The sequence below is a fragment of the Gnatocerus cornutus genome, chromosome 1 (genome assembly GCF_029298725.1).
Source record: "Gnatocerus cornutus isolate USDA-ARS CGAHR chromosome 1, icGnaCorn1.1, whole genome shotgun sequence".
NCBI lineage: Eukaryota > Metazoa > Arthropoda > Insecta > Coleoptera > Tenebrionidae > Gnatocerus > Gnatocerus cornutus.
In genome coordinates this window covers 11,024,546-11,040,587 of record NC_142233.1, presented here as the reverse complement: position 1 = coordinate 11,040,587, position 16,042 = coordinate 11,024,546, and the positions used below count along the sequence as shown (strand labels likewise).

The following is a 16,042-nucleotide window of genomic DNA, read 5'->3' as shown; positions in this document are numbered from 1 at the left end:
ACGTCGTCAACTCGCCGATTTTGCCAGGAGAACAAACGAACCATAAGAAAAACACGACCACCGGATGACTCACGCCACGAAGGGAAACCCTTTCTCAGAACCACTGACTCTGATGTCAGAACTAAAAATATCCTGATGACTAAACAGCGGCGGGCCAATGGAAATGGGAGAAAAAGCGGAATGAGGCGATCCACGCCGGAGTTGGACGAAGTGAGTTGGTTTTAACTTGGTTTGATGTTTCGTTTCGGAGAACGATGAGTCATACTCGATGGTGGGACGGTTCTCTGATTTGTTGAAATATGACATTTTATTTGAAAGAGATGTTACTTTTTTGTATTTTTTTAGGTGCTAATCTCCATCTGCTTCGCACCGGAAGCTCAAACCACAACCTTTGATAAACGATGACTCATGTTGTTGTTGCATTGTTATTGCATTTTTAATGTTTAATTAAAGTTTTAAGATTTGAGCGGAATGTTTCAATGAACCATTAGCTATTTAAAGAACAATTATACCAAAAAACTATAAATAGCTCGTTAGCAGAGTGTTAATAAGATATGAGGCCAATTCAAATACGTATACAGAGTGTAATCGAAATAAAGCAATTCAATTAAAAAGATGAAACGCATACATTTTTTTTATTCATTAAGGATCATTTCGAACAAAATCAATCTGATACATCGAACTGTCGTAAAATCGATATTTTACTTTATATGGAAAGGTGAAATATTTTTGGCATTGTAAAATAGTAAACGTGTGGGGTAACTTTTTATTAAAATACGTGTTTTAATAGAGTTCACGTGTAATTGAAAATTCGAATACCTCAGAAGTACAGGAAGTTACATTGTACAGGTCAAAATTGGAATAATAAATTTTTAATTACATTTTTTTATACATTTTATACAAACTTCTTATTTTTAGTAAAAAATTGAAATATCAGATGATCTCAATAAATTTAATAATAATGCATAATTATTCTAAACGCATCAAAGATTAAAAAAAAAATGAGACATCAAAACTTTTAAATACATGCATTACATACAGGATGTCCGGAAAGTCGCGCACCACTGTGATATTGTATCATCAGACAATGCCATAGATCACCGGAAAAATGTTAAAAAAATTAATGTCTTCAATTTTTCGAGATATGATGGACTGAAGAGGAAAAGTTTAATGCCAAAGTTAACGATTTCTGTGCAATAATTTTAGGTTTAAATGAATTTGTTACCAAAAGGACATTTTGCGCAAAGGCATGGTGCAAAAAAAAATCGAAAAAATCTTCTGAGAAATGCCTGAAAACTGTTTACAAAATTTTTGAATCAACAATGCCGATCAGTGTGGCATCGTTCAAGTGAAACCATAGTTACATTACTCGTTCATTAACCGACCTGACAAACGCCAACAATACAACAGCAACGTTACTATGGATTTGAATACTAGAAATTTAAATTATTGGGAGAACAGTTCAGCAATGTTGCCATTTTCCTAATTTTTTTTTTGGTCCTCCTGCGAAAACAGAGAGTCTGAAATTTTTTTTAACATTTTTTTGTACTCTGGGGGATCACCCAATTATCCCCTTTCAAGGTGGTGCGCCACTTTCCGGACAGTCTGTATTTATTGTCTTTTTAAAGTAAATCTCTATATTAAATAAATCTTATTTACTATTTTGAAATTATTTGCTGGAAAGGTATTAAATGCGAGCCGCATTTCGCCTTTTTTTGTATTTCTAATCCTGTCTATCCAATTTGAGTGTAATCTAATTACTGCCATTTTAGAAGGTAAATATGACACATATCACAATTTTTTTTTCAAAATTTGCTGAAGACTGGAAAGATGTAAAAATGCGAAGCCACATTTTGTATTGATTTAATTGTATTACATATAATTAGAGCACCATTCAGATGCCAACAGTTTTCAAAATTAGCTGGAAACAGGGTTACAGTCAGAAATTAAAAAAATATATATTTTTTAAATATGTATTATAAATGCAGAGGTCTATTTTGTTTCTAATGATTTCAAAATTGGCGATTTAATTTCTAATAGGTATAATTAGCGTTGTTTTAAGGCCTACAGTGCAGGCCTTACTCTGATTTTTTTTCAAATTTTCTGGAAACCGGATTTCTTTAAGTTTATTATTCTGAAAATGTTTAAAAAGAAGAACTTTATTTTGTTTTTTTTTATTAAATTTTCAAAATTGACTTTTCTATTTTAATAAAATTAGTACCGTTTTGAACTAGGCAGTAAAGGAGCTTACTTCAATTTTTTAAAAATTTGTTGAAAACCGAGTTTGAAGTTAAAATAAAAAAAAATTAAAATGTGTTTGAGTTCCATTTCATTTCTTTTTATTTCAATATGGATCGCCACTATAGATCGGCCAAAAATGTTTGCGGCCAGAAAAGGCTTACTTTTACGCCCCTTTTAGGGCTTATAAATTCCATTTTCAGTTTAAATCGCCTAAAAATATTTTTTAATCAAAGTAGGAGATTCCACTAATAATGTTCAAACTTTCTTTGTATTTTTAATAGTCGTTAGACGCGCTTTAGAACTTTATATTCTTCTTATATTCTCTAAACTTCCTTGAAATTTGTCATTCTTGTTAGAATTTTCTTAGACTTTCAAAGCTAGCAGGTTTTTTAACTCTCTAAATTATGGTAAATTGTCTTTGAATTTTTGTAATATTTCTTCTGGATTGTTTATGTTTATCGTTATTTCACAATCTATTCATACTTTATTTATTTATTCGTGTCCAATTCATTCATTGGTCATCTTCAACCCCCACAAACATACATCAAAACTCACAATCAAAAACAAAGAAACACTTTTTTTTTGGATTCCTTTACCCATATTATCAAAAAAAAGATCTAAAGAATTTAAGAAGAATTTACACAGAAGTTAATCAGAATTTAAGATGAATTTAAAGAGACACTCTGTATAATAACAAAAACGTTATTAAAGTATCTTGTAAAATTGTTGGAACACAATATGTATGTACCTATGTACAAAAAGAAAACCGAAATCTGTGCTTTCATTGTTATAGAGTGTCTATATACTAAAGCAAATGCACAGTTTTTTAGATTTTCTCGTTAGATTTTTATTAGCATCTTCTCATGCTTATGGCTTCTCTTCAGATTTTTTTCAATTTCTCTGGATATTCTAGATTTTTTTTAAGATTACAAATAGTTTCTTTTCAGATTTATCTAATTTTTCCAAATTCTCGCATTACATTTTCATATTCTCTTTAGCAGCAATTCCATATGTCACGGGTGTGACAAAATGACAACATTTTTTTAATTTATTTACGACTAAGAGTTTTTTCAAGCAGAAGTACACTGTTATCAGGTAGGTTAAAGTGCTGCAAATTATCCAAATAAAATTTGTTAAGTTACGATTGCAGATCATAGAGCAGCAAATTAATTTGTGGTGTCACGGGTGTGACGCGTACAAATTAAATTTATTGTTTTTAATAACATTTTTCTATATTTCTGCGAATCACAAAAGTCAGATTCCTTCTCCTTTAGTACACAAATATATGAACTATAGGCACACATTTTAAGCCTCTTTGCAATTAGAATAACCAATTCAACTGTGCACTGTATTTTTTAGAAAACTGTAACGGGTGTGACAAAGCAAAACTTGTTAAATAAACGTTGCTAAAAAATGAAAATAATGTAGCAGAAAGACTAATTTTATTAATGCTTGTAACATTTTGAACAAAGTAAGTTATATTTTACACAGGCGAAGGCGCCCACACCCCCCAGTTTCGGTTTCACAAATTGGTCGAGTGTACTTATATCCGCTAGACATACCTACATCCACCCTTAACTAACTTCTTTATTTAGACAAAATATGAGATATTGTTGGATATTTGGTATTGATTGCTTGAATATTTTTACTTAGTTGATTCAGATATTTTGACTTTGAATTCACCAGTATACAAAATATTTATATTATTAATTGATTTTTTGCTTTCAAGAAGAAATCCTTAGCAGAATTGTTGATTACCTTTCTGTGAACGATACGTTTATTTGTGCCTCCAGAGTTTCTTTAACATGTGAGCATTTTAATAGGAGTTGTTAAAACCAACTGTGTGTACTTGTTTAAGCCTTAAATCATCAAATTTGGAAAGTCCGATCTAACAATTGTCACACCCGTGACTTTTTTTTTCAGTATTTCTCTAATATATCTTTTAACTTTAATTAGTGCAAAAACTGCATTATCAATTTGTTACTTTGTATACAAATTATCAATTTTTAACTCCACAGATTTCAACCAGTTTTGCCAGCTTTTGTTAAAATATTGTCACGGGTGTGACAAATTTTCTTAACAAAGTTTTAATTCAAAAACAAATTATGAAATTACTTTTTTATGTATTCAGTATCTGATGTGTTAAGTAAATAGTTCAAACTGATTTGTCCACTAATTTTAAATTCTTGGAATTTATATTTTGAGTGAAAAAAAAAAGTGAAGTTAAGCGAAAAATTTAATTAAATAGATGAACGAAAGTGTAGTTAAAAGGAGGTGGTTATTTAAAGTGTCAAGAAGCAAACAATTCAACCATTCATGGTTTTGGTTAATTTAAGATTGATATATTCGATTTTTAACAAAATTATGTTTCTGCAAGATGTTTTAGTTTTTAATGTGTCAGGTTCAGTTCGTGTGGAACTGCTGCTAGATTTTCAACAAAATTTAGATTATCTTTCCTCAAATAATCCACCAAATCTCATTAGATTTTCAAAATCTTGTATTTTTTTCAGATTGTTTATATGTTAAATTGTTTTTAGGATCTCTTATACCTTTATATCTTGGAGAGAAAAAGGAAAAGTTAGATACCTGTAATGGATACATGTCGATTTTGATTAATAGATGGCTCCACAAGCAACGGACAATTTTTTTAGTAGCTAATTACAAAATATAATAAATACCTAATGAAAAACATAAAATTATGACATACCTGAAAATAACACAAACAAGTTTTTTGCTGAATGATGAAGCTCCTACAATTTGGAAACAATTTGACAAATGTGACAGTTACTTCCTGAACTACCGGAGTTTAAAAAAAAACGCTTTGCAAAACGACCAATCACAGGGCTGCACTTTAAATTTAGCGCCTACGAAAATTTTCTGCAGGAAAAGATTGCTTTTGTTTTTGCCATGACATACCTATACGTAACTTCATTCAGAATATTTATATAATAACCAAAGCTAAGAAAGAGTCTCACAAATTCACTAATTTCTAGTCAGGGACTAAAATCGTATCGTGTTAAATGCTTATTTCTCATAGTATGGATAAAATCGGTTAGTCTTTAAGATGTTGAAGACCAAATCCAGCCTAAGCTTTACTTTCAATTTTAGTTAAAAGTTGAAGTTGCAAGTTTAGTAATTTTTACAAAATATTTTGTAGAAAAAAACATTTTTGGTTGTTAGAATTACAATTTATTGTATAAAACCATCTACTATACCTACTGTAAGGTAAATCAACAATTTGATTGTATCATTAGTCTTTGTACAATTAGATTTAGTTTATTGCACAACATACAATGTAAGTGTGGATTTTAAACAATAGCAGGAAAGCATGTCATTAGTCATAATTTTTATGATAGCTATTTGGTCAATAATAACAATGAATGCTTGATGAGCATGATGAGATACAAATTTTTATCGCTGAAAAGAAAAAAAAAATACAGCGGCAATCCCTCTAAAGCGTGGCTACCGAAACCACAACGATAAATTAAGAGATATGGCTCTCGGTGGTCATTTCCGGTTCGGAGTTAAATTTCGGTTATTTGTTCTTGAATAAATAAAAGTTAAGTCGTGTCGTCTTTAAATATCCTTTTCATTGTATTGGTAATCTTCTCATAATCAGTACTACAAATTTATATGGGCACCGAACGGTAATGTGATATTTTTACATTCTGAATTACTTTTTCATCTATCCTGCAGTGTTATAAAGACCCAATTAATTTTTCTTTACCGATTACAAAAAAGGTAATTGCATAAACAGTGACCACTTGTCTGTTTCTTTCAATTGCTCCACTTTTCCATGATTATTTATGGAGCGACTCTACCTCGATAAAATTTATGGGCAAAACGAAGTTTTTTGTTTCTTTGTGCTCACAATGTTGACATGTTTTATTTGTTGTAACACACGTGTTGCAGTAGCGCGCACTTGTAGTAGTGGGTCTATTATCATCATGCGGTATTTTCTTTGTTTAAATGAACAATGAATTTGTTAAGGTATTTTAGAACGCAGTTTATACTAAAGTGTGCAAATTTCGATATTTTTTCAAGAAGAGATATAAAGTTTTTCAATTTTAATAATAATTGTGTATGTACCGTACAATTAAAAAAAACCTCAACATTATTTTTGTTCAGAAATGTCTCAGAAGAATTTTCATGAATTTCAGACATAAACGCAACCCAAAATACATTCTGAGAATGAGGTAATAAAATAAATAATGCAAGTCGTTTACAGATTTTTGACCCTGAACATATCGTAAAAAACGTGCACTGCTTACTTAAGATGATAAGATTTTTAAAATTTAAGTTTTTTTCATTTTAGCAACTTTGAATTTATACCTTACATTTACAAAATAAACAAAGATAAACGCACAAAAAATTCCTAATATAGTCATAGCATGGACTGCTCTAATCGGAATTACTCACTGGTTTAAAATGAAAAAATCAAAAGCAATATATGAATTCATGCTCAATTATGGTTAATTAAACGTAATTGCAAAAATCAGGTATGGACAAAAAAAAACAAAACATTGTTCATACAATAAGCATATTTGTATTTAGGATTTAAAGTTTTCTGTTTATTTTAATAATAAGAAAAGAAAATTAACGTACGAGTACATACATATCATTAATTATTTATAATTAATATTTAACTAATTTCATAATAATCATAATCGGGGAAAAGTTCCTCACTGTATCTATAAAGAAAATGGAGCTCTGGATGTTTGACGCATTTTTGGAAAAATAAAATTTGGCAATATGTGACTCAAAATCCGGTTTTCAGAAGATTTAAAAAAAAACGGAGGAAGATATGTTTCAAACTGGCGCTAATTATATTAAAATTCAATCGTAAATATTGAAATTATAAGAAACAAAACGGAGCTCTGCATTTTTGAAACGTTTTCAGAAGAATAAATTTTAACGATTGTAGATTGATTTTCTACGATGAGTAGAGTTTAAAATGTTACTTCTGGACCATGGACCGAATAAGGCCTAAAACCTCTCAAGAAGCATTAATTTTTTATCCACCCCAAAAGTACCCAAATATGAGTAGACCACCAAAAATTGGGCACACGAAAAAACTGTTAAAATCTCCCAAAATAATGCAAAATCATCTCAAAAGCACTCTGAAAAACTTTCCAAATCCTTGTTTTTAGACATTCCAAATGGCTTTGTATTTCTGGACCAGACCAATTGACGCATGCAAAAAAAAGTAAAAACAAGACCAAATCAAAGAGGTATATTTGGCGCCTTACGAAACAAGGCAGGATCCTAAAAATTTATGTTTTCCCAAAAGTTAACAACCGAAAAAGACATAAAATCCTTCAAAAATCATGGTTTTTAATGCGACCAAAAAATACTCAAAAGTTTCTTTTCTTGTTGTAAAATCAATAGCCAATCAGAAATTGGGCACATGAGAAAACTGTTGAAAATCATCCAAAATCAAACCTAATTACGTTAAAAGCACCCAAAAAACCTTACAGAATTCCTTGTTTTGAGTCACCCCAAAATGTCTTTACTTCTAGACCAATACATTGGCGCATGCGAAAAATTCACCGGTCGGAATGGCGACTGGTAAAAAAATTAGACAAATAAAAGCCCTTCTTTTAAATACCCCCAAAGCAAAATGGCTTTTTTCTATTTCGCGTTCATAATGAAGATATTTCGATACGCGTTTGAGCGTATTTCGGTATCGTAATGGACCAATCCTGTGCCAATATTTCCAGGAGCATTTATTTTTCTTAGGTTTGCAGCAGACAAACCGGCAACCTGCCGTCAACGTTGACAATTTAGATTTTGGTTTTGATAAACCATGATAAATCGATCAATACACCATTATTTCTTGTTGTACTTGGCTTAATAATTCATCGGAGAAAGACTCTTTGGATGCAAGAGAACTATCATGATCATGATCAACATCTTCGCTCTCTTGGCTCCCTTGCGCTCGGATAACCTCAAAACGTCACACCTGTCAAACTGACTGAAATTTTAAAATAATCAGTTTATAGGAATTTAAAAACATTTAATTTGTTTTTTAAATTTTTGAAATCGGTTCATAAATAAAAATTCTACAACGCCTGCCGTTTTAAAAAAATCACCCTGTATTATCTAGTAGTAGTCTCAGTAAAAGAGATTAGTGTCCGATTGAGTAGTAAATAATAAATACAGTAGGTTATCGATTATCCGGACGCGGATTTTTTGTGCAGCGGATTATCCGTGGCCGTCGACGACTTGAATTATTATCACTTGTATAAAATTGCATTCTACTGTTTCAAACTACATATCAACAAATATTGCATAAATTCTAATACTTTTCTGTTTTATTAATTATAACTATGGTCAACGAAACAACCTCGAAAACATTGAGCCAGTAAATTGAGATGTTTTTTTTTAATTCTTATTTATAACACGTTTTTCTAGATAATTTCATAAAAGGCAAAATACATTAAATTAAAAAATATTAAGTTCTGTGATGATTTTAAACCAAAACTTGACTTAAAAAGTATGAAAACCACTAAAAAAGGGACTAATATTAGAAACATTAACAGCGTTACACAGCCATCAAACTCACTGACCGAATCGGCCTCTTGTTTTGTTTTTACTTTGTATTTTAATACTTTTCATCAACTTTACTACTATAATCTGTTTGCAGCTTGATGTCTTCATCAGATTGTAAACGGCAGAAGTTGGCAGACGACGTAAATTCGGTTGCGAATATGTCGAAGGTAAGTTTACATTTATTCCAATTTTTTTACATTATTCTCCAGTTCAAGATAATTAACTTTTGTTTGTTTTCACATGCAGATTTCACCAACGGAAGACGCTGCAAGAACAAGCACACCATTACCTTCCAAAAAGGTAACATAAAATTTTCAACTCGATTCCCTAATGGCTTGTGCTAATTGTTAAGTGTAATGCTTCTTCTCTTTCACAGCTAACTCCCACCGATCTAGGTACTCAGGAGTTTGAAGTGGTTGCCAACTCAGACGGATTTGTGGATAGAACAATGCTAATAAAGGAATTACTACTGGGAAGGGAGAAAGACAGGAGGAAGAAAGTCACCATCAAAATTTGGCAAAACTATCAACCTTCGTATGATTCGTTTATTCTGCGACATTGAAGATAAAAATACAAAAACAAAGGAAGATGTTGCAAAGGACCGAACAATGGAAGATCTCAGATCGAATCCCTCACAGAACATGAAAGTATTTCTTAGACAGTTTGAGGGCATACAATATGAAGAATGTCTGATCTTGAAACAAGAACAATTTGTCATCCAACATTTTGGACGTCATCCAGTAGTTTTATTAAATTTCATAGACTGTAGCGCCAAAAGCGAGACAGAAGCAATATGGTTTTGTGCTGTGCAAGTCGTGGCCACCTATTGAAAAAAATATGTACAAACTGGTTCAACTACAGAAATGTTGACCTTAAGAGTCTCTTGTTGGAGGAAGTGATAAATGGTTTGCAGAATTTGATTAGGAGCTTGAAGATGCACTGGGGGAGAAAACCAGTGCTTTTGGTAGATGAAGTTGACAAGCCTTGTGTAGCCGCCATGGAGAGTGAGCTTGTTCTTAAACAAGTACGTGAGATAGGAAGTGTTATCACTAATGTGCTATGTTCGATTTTGAAGCCGATAGATGAACTGTTACAACTTGAAGCTGCCTTGATGACTGGCATTTGCAGATTTGTCAATTCCGGACTGGCACCTATGGACAACACAGTGCCGGTATACTTCTTGAGCGATCCTAGATTTTCTAAATATTACGGGTTGACTGCTCAAGAGGTTGATACTTTAGTGAAGAGACTCTGTGGCTCACAGGGAGATGCTGAGAAGACCAACAAGATAATTAGCGACATCAACGTAAGATACAACGGCTATTATCAGCGTTCCTTTTCTGGTGATGACAACAAGAAAGAAGCTGCCAGATACTATTTATTCTCCCTCCTTAAATACATGGAAGATACAAATATGGAAGTGTGGACTTTTTGGCCGGACGGAGGTTTTTTGACGGAAAGACTTCAGCCAATACTCCGGAAATCTGTCGAAATAATGAGTGCTATTCAAATCTTGGTTTATGGCGATTCTGGTACCATTGAAATCACATATAAAAGGGCAATAAGTGTTGAACATATTCTCGGGCTGTATCGTAAGAAAATGAAGCCGAACCGAGATGAAGTTTTCAACTTTTTCTTACAACGAGGTTATTTGGCACACAATGTAGAAAAACCAACAAAAAATTCTGATGGGAACGTGAAGATATATGTAAAAGTCCCAAATCTTGAAATTAAAACTATTTTCAAAAATATGTTCAAGCTTTACTATGAAAGTCTTGCCGACGATATTCAATCAAAATTGACTAGTTGCGGAGAGTTCTTCAAGTCACTACCCAATCAAAACTCTACAGAGTTTCAGAAGGGTCTAGGTAAACTCTGTACAGACTTGAAATGTATTTTTAAGAATATGAAGTGTAACAGCGAACGTACAATATGCGGCCACATATTGGCAATCTTGAAGCATTATGCTGGATATGATAATGGTGAGATGGAGTATGCAGTTCAATTTGTTGATGACAAGGACCAGAAGCAACATGTTGTCTACATTGATGTTTGGGGACGTCACGGCGACTTCGCCATTATCTTTGAAGTTAAATTCAATCAGGATGCTACTGATGAACCTGGCAAAATTAGATCTACGAAAAAAAGCTCCCTTGCTGCCGCAGAGGATATAGTTGAACTTCTACCTTGTAAAAAAACAGCAGAAGGCGAACCCGGCGGTGAAGCTGGCACTGGCAGAAATTTACAGGTGCTGAAGTCTCCAATTGAATTTAAGAAGTACGTTCTTATAGGCCTTGCTGTGGATGGTGATCATACTACTCATATGCTTGTCTTTCGAGATACATCCGAGTGGGAAAGTGTAATTCAAGTTAATCCTGAAAAGCATGTTGCAAAACTGATATCAACTCATGTAAAATTAAATAAACCTGTTGTCTGATGATAGAACTGATAGTGAGAATGGTGTTATGATATTGAGACTCATAATGTTTTGCTTTCTCTTTATTTAATAAAATTTTGTGAAAAAAGAGCATTTCTTTGTCTTTGCTTGTTGCACTGTTATTGATGTAGCAATGCTGATCATTTTGGGATATCGAAAAATGAGAAATTTTGACCTCTTTCAATGATTTTAATACGTTTTGGGACTAATTTCTTTCATTTTCATTGGAACCGAGGGATTTGGATAAGTGTTGGCCAAAATTTCGATAATTTTTAAATGCCCCAATTTGATTGGTCCAGAAATAAATAGTATATTATGAAACGCGTTTCATAATGAACATTTTGCCGCACGCACGTTTTTAAAGTAGTAAGTAGTAAGTGCGGCAAAATGCATTAAGAACAAGTATCATACGCTATTTTTTCTATTTCGCCTTATTTTAAACGAAAAAACTTGATTTCTAAATCTAGGGAATTTTAGGGTAGATGGCATTTGCAAAAAGTTCGGGAAAAAATTCAAAGTAGCCAAATCCAATTTCAGTCAGTTTGACAGGTGTGACGTTTTGAGGTTATCGGAGCGCAAGGGAGCCAAGAAAGCGAAGATGTTGATCATGATCATGATAGTTCTCTTGCATCCAAAGAGTTTTTCTTCGATGAATTATTAAGCCAAGTACAACAAGAAATAATGGTGTATTGATCGATTTATCATGGTTTATCAAAACCAAAATCTAAACTGTCAACGTTGACGGCAGGTTGCCGGTTTGTCTGCTACAAACCTAAGAAAAATATATGTTCCTGGAAATATTGGCACGGGATTGGTCCATTACGATACCGAAATACGCTCAAACGCGTATCGAAATATCTTCATTATGAACGCGAAATAGAAAATAGTATATTAAAACACCGAGTTTCATAAGGCAATTTTTTAGGCACGAATCCAAGTTTATAAAACGAGCGGCAAAGCCGCGAGTTTTATAATGGATGAGTGCCTAAATGGCCTTATGAACGAGGTTTTTATATTATTTTTCCTAATTTGTTCTTGTAACAGAGCTATTTTCGCTATTTTCCAATTCGTTTTCAGTGCTAGAATATCCATTTCGATACGGAATGTTAGAGTAGCTTTGTTTCCATAGCAACTTAGGAATTTTTAAGATACAAATTAGGAAAAATATCTTTCGGCACCGGATGTTATTCGTGTTAACTGAACAAATTTTGAGGTATTACATATTAGGTTCCAAAATCATTTCTTCAATGAAAATGCTATAAAACTTATTTTACAATGAAAATACAGTTAAAAATTGTCCCATACGTGCAGGCCATGAAGATTATTTTCATCAAAGAAACTCTACTCTGCAGTTTTTTCAAATATGATGCAAAAAATGCATAGAAAATGTCCAAAATATGCATGCATTTGCTACAGAATCCAGTCTTTGGATACAATCAATAATTCTGGAGAAAAAAAATCTAGAGTCCAGATGGCAAAATATTAAAACACTGTTAGGCCAAAACACGAATGTAAGAACAATTTAATAATTTCAGAAAATAAAAATCACAAAAACTCGAGCTCTGTCTTTCACAGAGAAGAACAAAGAAAGTTTAGGGTATTAAAAAAATGCGTTCTTTACAGTTAACGGTTGCATGTTATTTATTATCTTTAGTTTACAGTGATTGCCAGGAAAAGATGCACACATATGTAGTCATTTGGCGTTTCACGTTGACACTGTAAGAATAAAAAAAAAACAAAATAAAAGTAACGGGAATGCCCACAAGTGGGATTTTCTGCTTTTTCTTCTTTGACTTTCAAAAGAAAAAAAATGTTCAAAGATAAAAACAAGATATGTTAGGTCACTACACTAATTTATTAAATAAAAAAAAATAAATAGGTACATATTTCTAATAAAGTTAAAATGATTTATAAAGTCAAAAAATAATATAGTAAGCTTTAAGGTGAATTAACAACAACGAAATAAAAATTCTGTGAAAAATCAGTCGTGCTTCATTCAATTTCAAGTGGAAACTCTTCAATTTCAGCACACATGGAATTAAAACTTCTGTACCATTTCTCCGCTTCTTCTTCCTAAAATACAAAGTTGTAACATTTTCTTATTTCAAAAATTATCATTACCTCATCCTTAGTCCTCAGATCCTTACGCCTTTTTGGCTTTTCTCTGTAATCACCATCAAACTTCCGTTTTCGCTGTTTCATCTACAAATAAAACAAACAATAAAAAAAAGAGCAATTTTCTTTTTTTTTTTCTTAAAATATGTAAAATCACACCGTTGCATCACACATGTGTTGTCAGGTTGTCACCACGTATGCCAAAACAAATGAAAATATAAAGCTCGTGGACACTAAACGTGAGCAGATGTCATTATATTTAGATACAAAGACAATATTGAGCTATAATTGTCAGTTTGGCAAAGTTGAGCGTTCGAGAAAATTAATTTTATAATCGAATGTCAAGAAGTTCATGATTTTCAAGGGCGGGAAAGACGGTATTTTTAGACGGAACAAAGAAACTCCTGTGGCGTTCAGGAATTGTAAAACAATCCCTGCAGATTATCTTTATCATTATAATTAAATATTAGAGAAAAACGAACAAAAAGAAATCTTACTTCAAGACAGTCAGTTGTGGTATCAAAATCTTCAAACAGCCGGCATTGTTTGTTCTCATTGTCCCCATCGCCTTCCTCCTCCTCAGAGCTTTCTTCTTCTTCTTCTTCTTCTTCACTCTCAACCACAGATTCAGCTTCATTCCTCTGAAACTTCACTTTCCGTTTCGGTTGATATTTCTTATCATTCAGGTTAACTGATAGCCTGAACGGTTTGCGACCCTCGTTCTTAGTTTTCTCACTATCAACTCCCTCATCTTCTGAATCAAAACCAAAATTGAGATCAACTTCATTATTTTTCTTTGGAGATCTAGCTTTTGGTGAGATTGGATCTCCAACTGTTGAAGAAACCACTTGATTTTCGTTCTTTTCCCCCAAAATTCTGCGTTTTGGAGTACTAGGTACATTGTAAAGTTTACTCCTGTTCTTCACTGGGCTAAACTGGTCGTAATCAAAGAGACTAACGTTGTGGTTTTCTTCATTTTCTTTATTACAGTCGAGGTAGTCGTGCAATGTAGCCTGAACGAGTTGTTTCTGCACACTCTTCTCTACAGGTTGCTTTTCATAAGTTCTTGAGGATTCATTTAATCTGTCTACCATAATATGATCCAAGACCATTTCTTGGCTAATACATGGTAATGACGATTTCTTTAACGTTAGGAAATGGGGATTTCTTCTTATATTTATATCATTGAACCTCCATGGGGTTAATACCTTATTGTTTACCATGGTACTGTTGGCGTTTGGTGAAACATTCCTGAATGAGTTAGGACTGGCTATATTTAAAAACAGCTCATTTCTAGGAGTCAAGTGAACATCACTGAGGATCTTCACTCTTGGAGACTGGAAATTGATGGTACTGGTCGATTCATCACTGCTTATGATATTAAGGGTGCTATTGTTGACATCCTGCCTAGGTACTTCAATTGATTGAAATGAAGTTTTCTTCTCTGGTTCTGTTTTAACAATGACTTTCTTCACATTGTTAACAAACTTCCCAGTCTTTGGATTGAAGGAAACTTCATCAATAATGATTTGTTTCTTCTTTCCATTCCTCTTTCTTGGTTTCTTAACAGTGGTTTTGGTTTTCTTCTCAACAGCTTTACTGAGGAAGTTTTCAAGTGATGCATCATCCACCTCAGATTTCTTTCTCTTCTGTTTCTTTGTGTTTTCACTATCAGAATCAAACTCATAGTCATCAATTGGCCTTTTTTGCTTGTTCTCATTCTGTTGCTGTCTATAAATCGGCAATTTCTTTGTGCTCAACGTTTCATTACAAACAGTTTCCTCCAAGCTACTATCAGCATACTCAATATCTTGTCTTGTACGTAATTTGGGGGGTTTTGGCAGACTCTCTCTTGCTTCTGGGGTAACTTTAGGTACGTTCCTTCTGGCTGGTTTCTTGATGGGTGTGGATGATTCTAATGGCACAGTTTTTCCTTTTTTGTTTTCATCTTGCGGTTTTAATGGGCTTACAATGGTATTTTCTGATTTTGTGTCTAATGGCACAGTTGTCCCCTTTTTGTCCTTTTCAGTTTGGGGCTTTCTTGATGGTTTTATGAGGTTTACATTAATATTTGTTGGTTTTGTATGTAATGGCTCAGTTTTTCCGTTTTTGTCCCTTTGAGATTGAAGTTTTGCTGATGATTTTATAGGGCTTACATTAATCCTTTCTGGTTTTGTGTCTAATGGGGTAGTTTTCCCCTTTTTTGTTTGAACCTTTCCTGTTGATTTTATGGGGCTTCCATCACCATTTTCTGATCTTGTGGTGGATGACAACGGTTCTAGAACTACACTAACGTTTAGCAGGTCACCACTTGTCTTTCCCTGCACTTTTTCACTGCTTTTTTCGCGATTACTATTTCGGGGTTCTAACACCACTTTTAGAGTCTTTTCAGGTTCTTTTTCCACACGCTTTGCCTGTGCTTTCTTGATTCTCTGCGGCTTCTTCTTAGGTGTGGGCTTCTGTTGGTGTTTACTATCGTTTCCGTTGTGTGTTTTCAAACCACTTTCGCACCCACAATCACATTTAGGTCTATTAATTCTTCTCCCTCTGCTTGACCGCGTTTGATTTCGAGTACACGACATAATGTAAGACACAAAACCACTAAAACATTGAGAAACCAGTAATAAATACAAACATGCTTGGACGAGTTGCGTCTCAAATGTCAATTCAAACATGGGGTTTTTTGATTTTCCCCCA

General features: G+C 33.1%; 1 protein-coding gene, 1 long non-coding RNA gene and 1 pseudogene across 3 annotated transcripts; 2 read left to right on the top strand and 1 right to left on the bottom strand.

The window, feature by feature from the left end:
• Positions 1–38: 38 nt before the first annotated feature.
• LOC148180354 (uncharacterized) lies at positions 39–466 on the top strand. Its single transcript, XR_015769785.1, has 2 exons — positions 39–210; positions 346–466. It is a non-coding gene; the product is annotated as an uncharacterized LOC148180354 (long non-coding RNA).
• Positions 467–8,053: 7,587 nt separating this feature from the next.
• LOC148180353 (uncharacterized) lies at positions 8,054–11,287 on the top strand (annotated as a pseudogene). Its single transcript, XR_015770211.1, has 3 exons — positions 8,054–8,960; positions 9,040–9,093; positions 9,170–11,287. The product of XR_015770211.1 is annotated as an uncharacterized LOC148180353 (transcript).
• Positions 11,288–12,853: 1,566 nt separating this feature from the next.
• Positions 12,854–16,020, bottom strand: LOC148180352 (uncharacterized). The gene is made up of 3 exons (XM_088032455.1): positions 13,843–16,020; positions 13,352–13,432; positions 12,854–13,303 (listed from the first exon to the last, which is right to left on the bottom strand). The coding sequence occupies exons 1-3, from the start codon at positions 16,018–16,020 to the stop codon at positions 13,223–13,225; spliced, it is 2,340 nt and encodes a 779-aa protein (XP_087888581.1). The 3' UTR covers positions 12,854–13,222.
• Between the last annotated feature and the right edge of the window lie 22 nt (positions 16,021–16,042).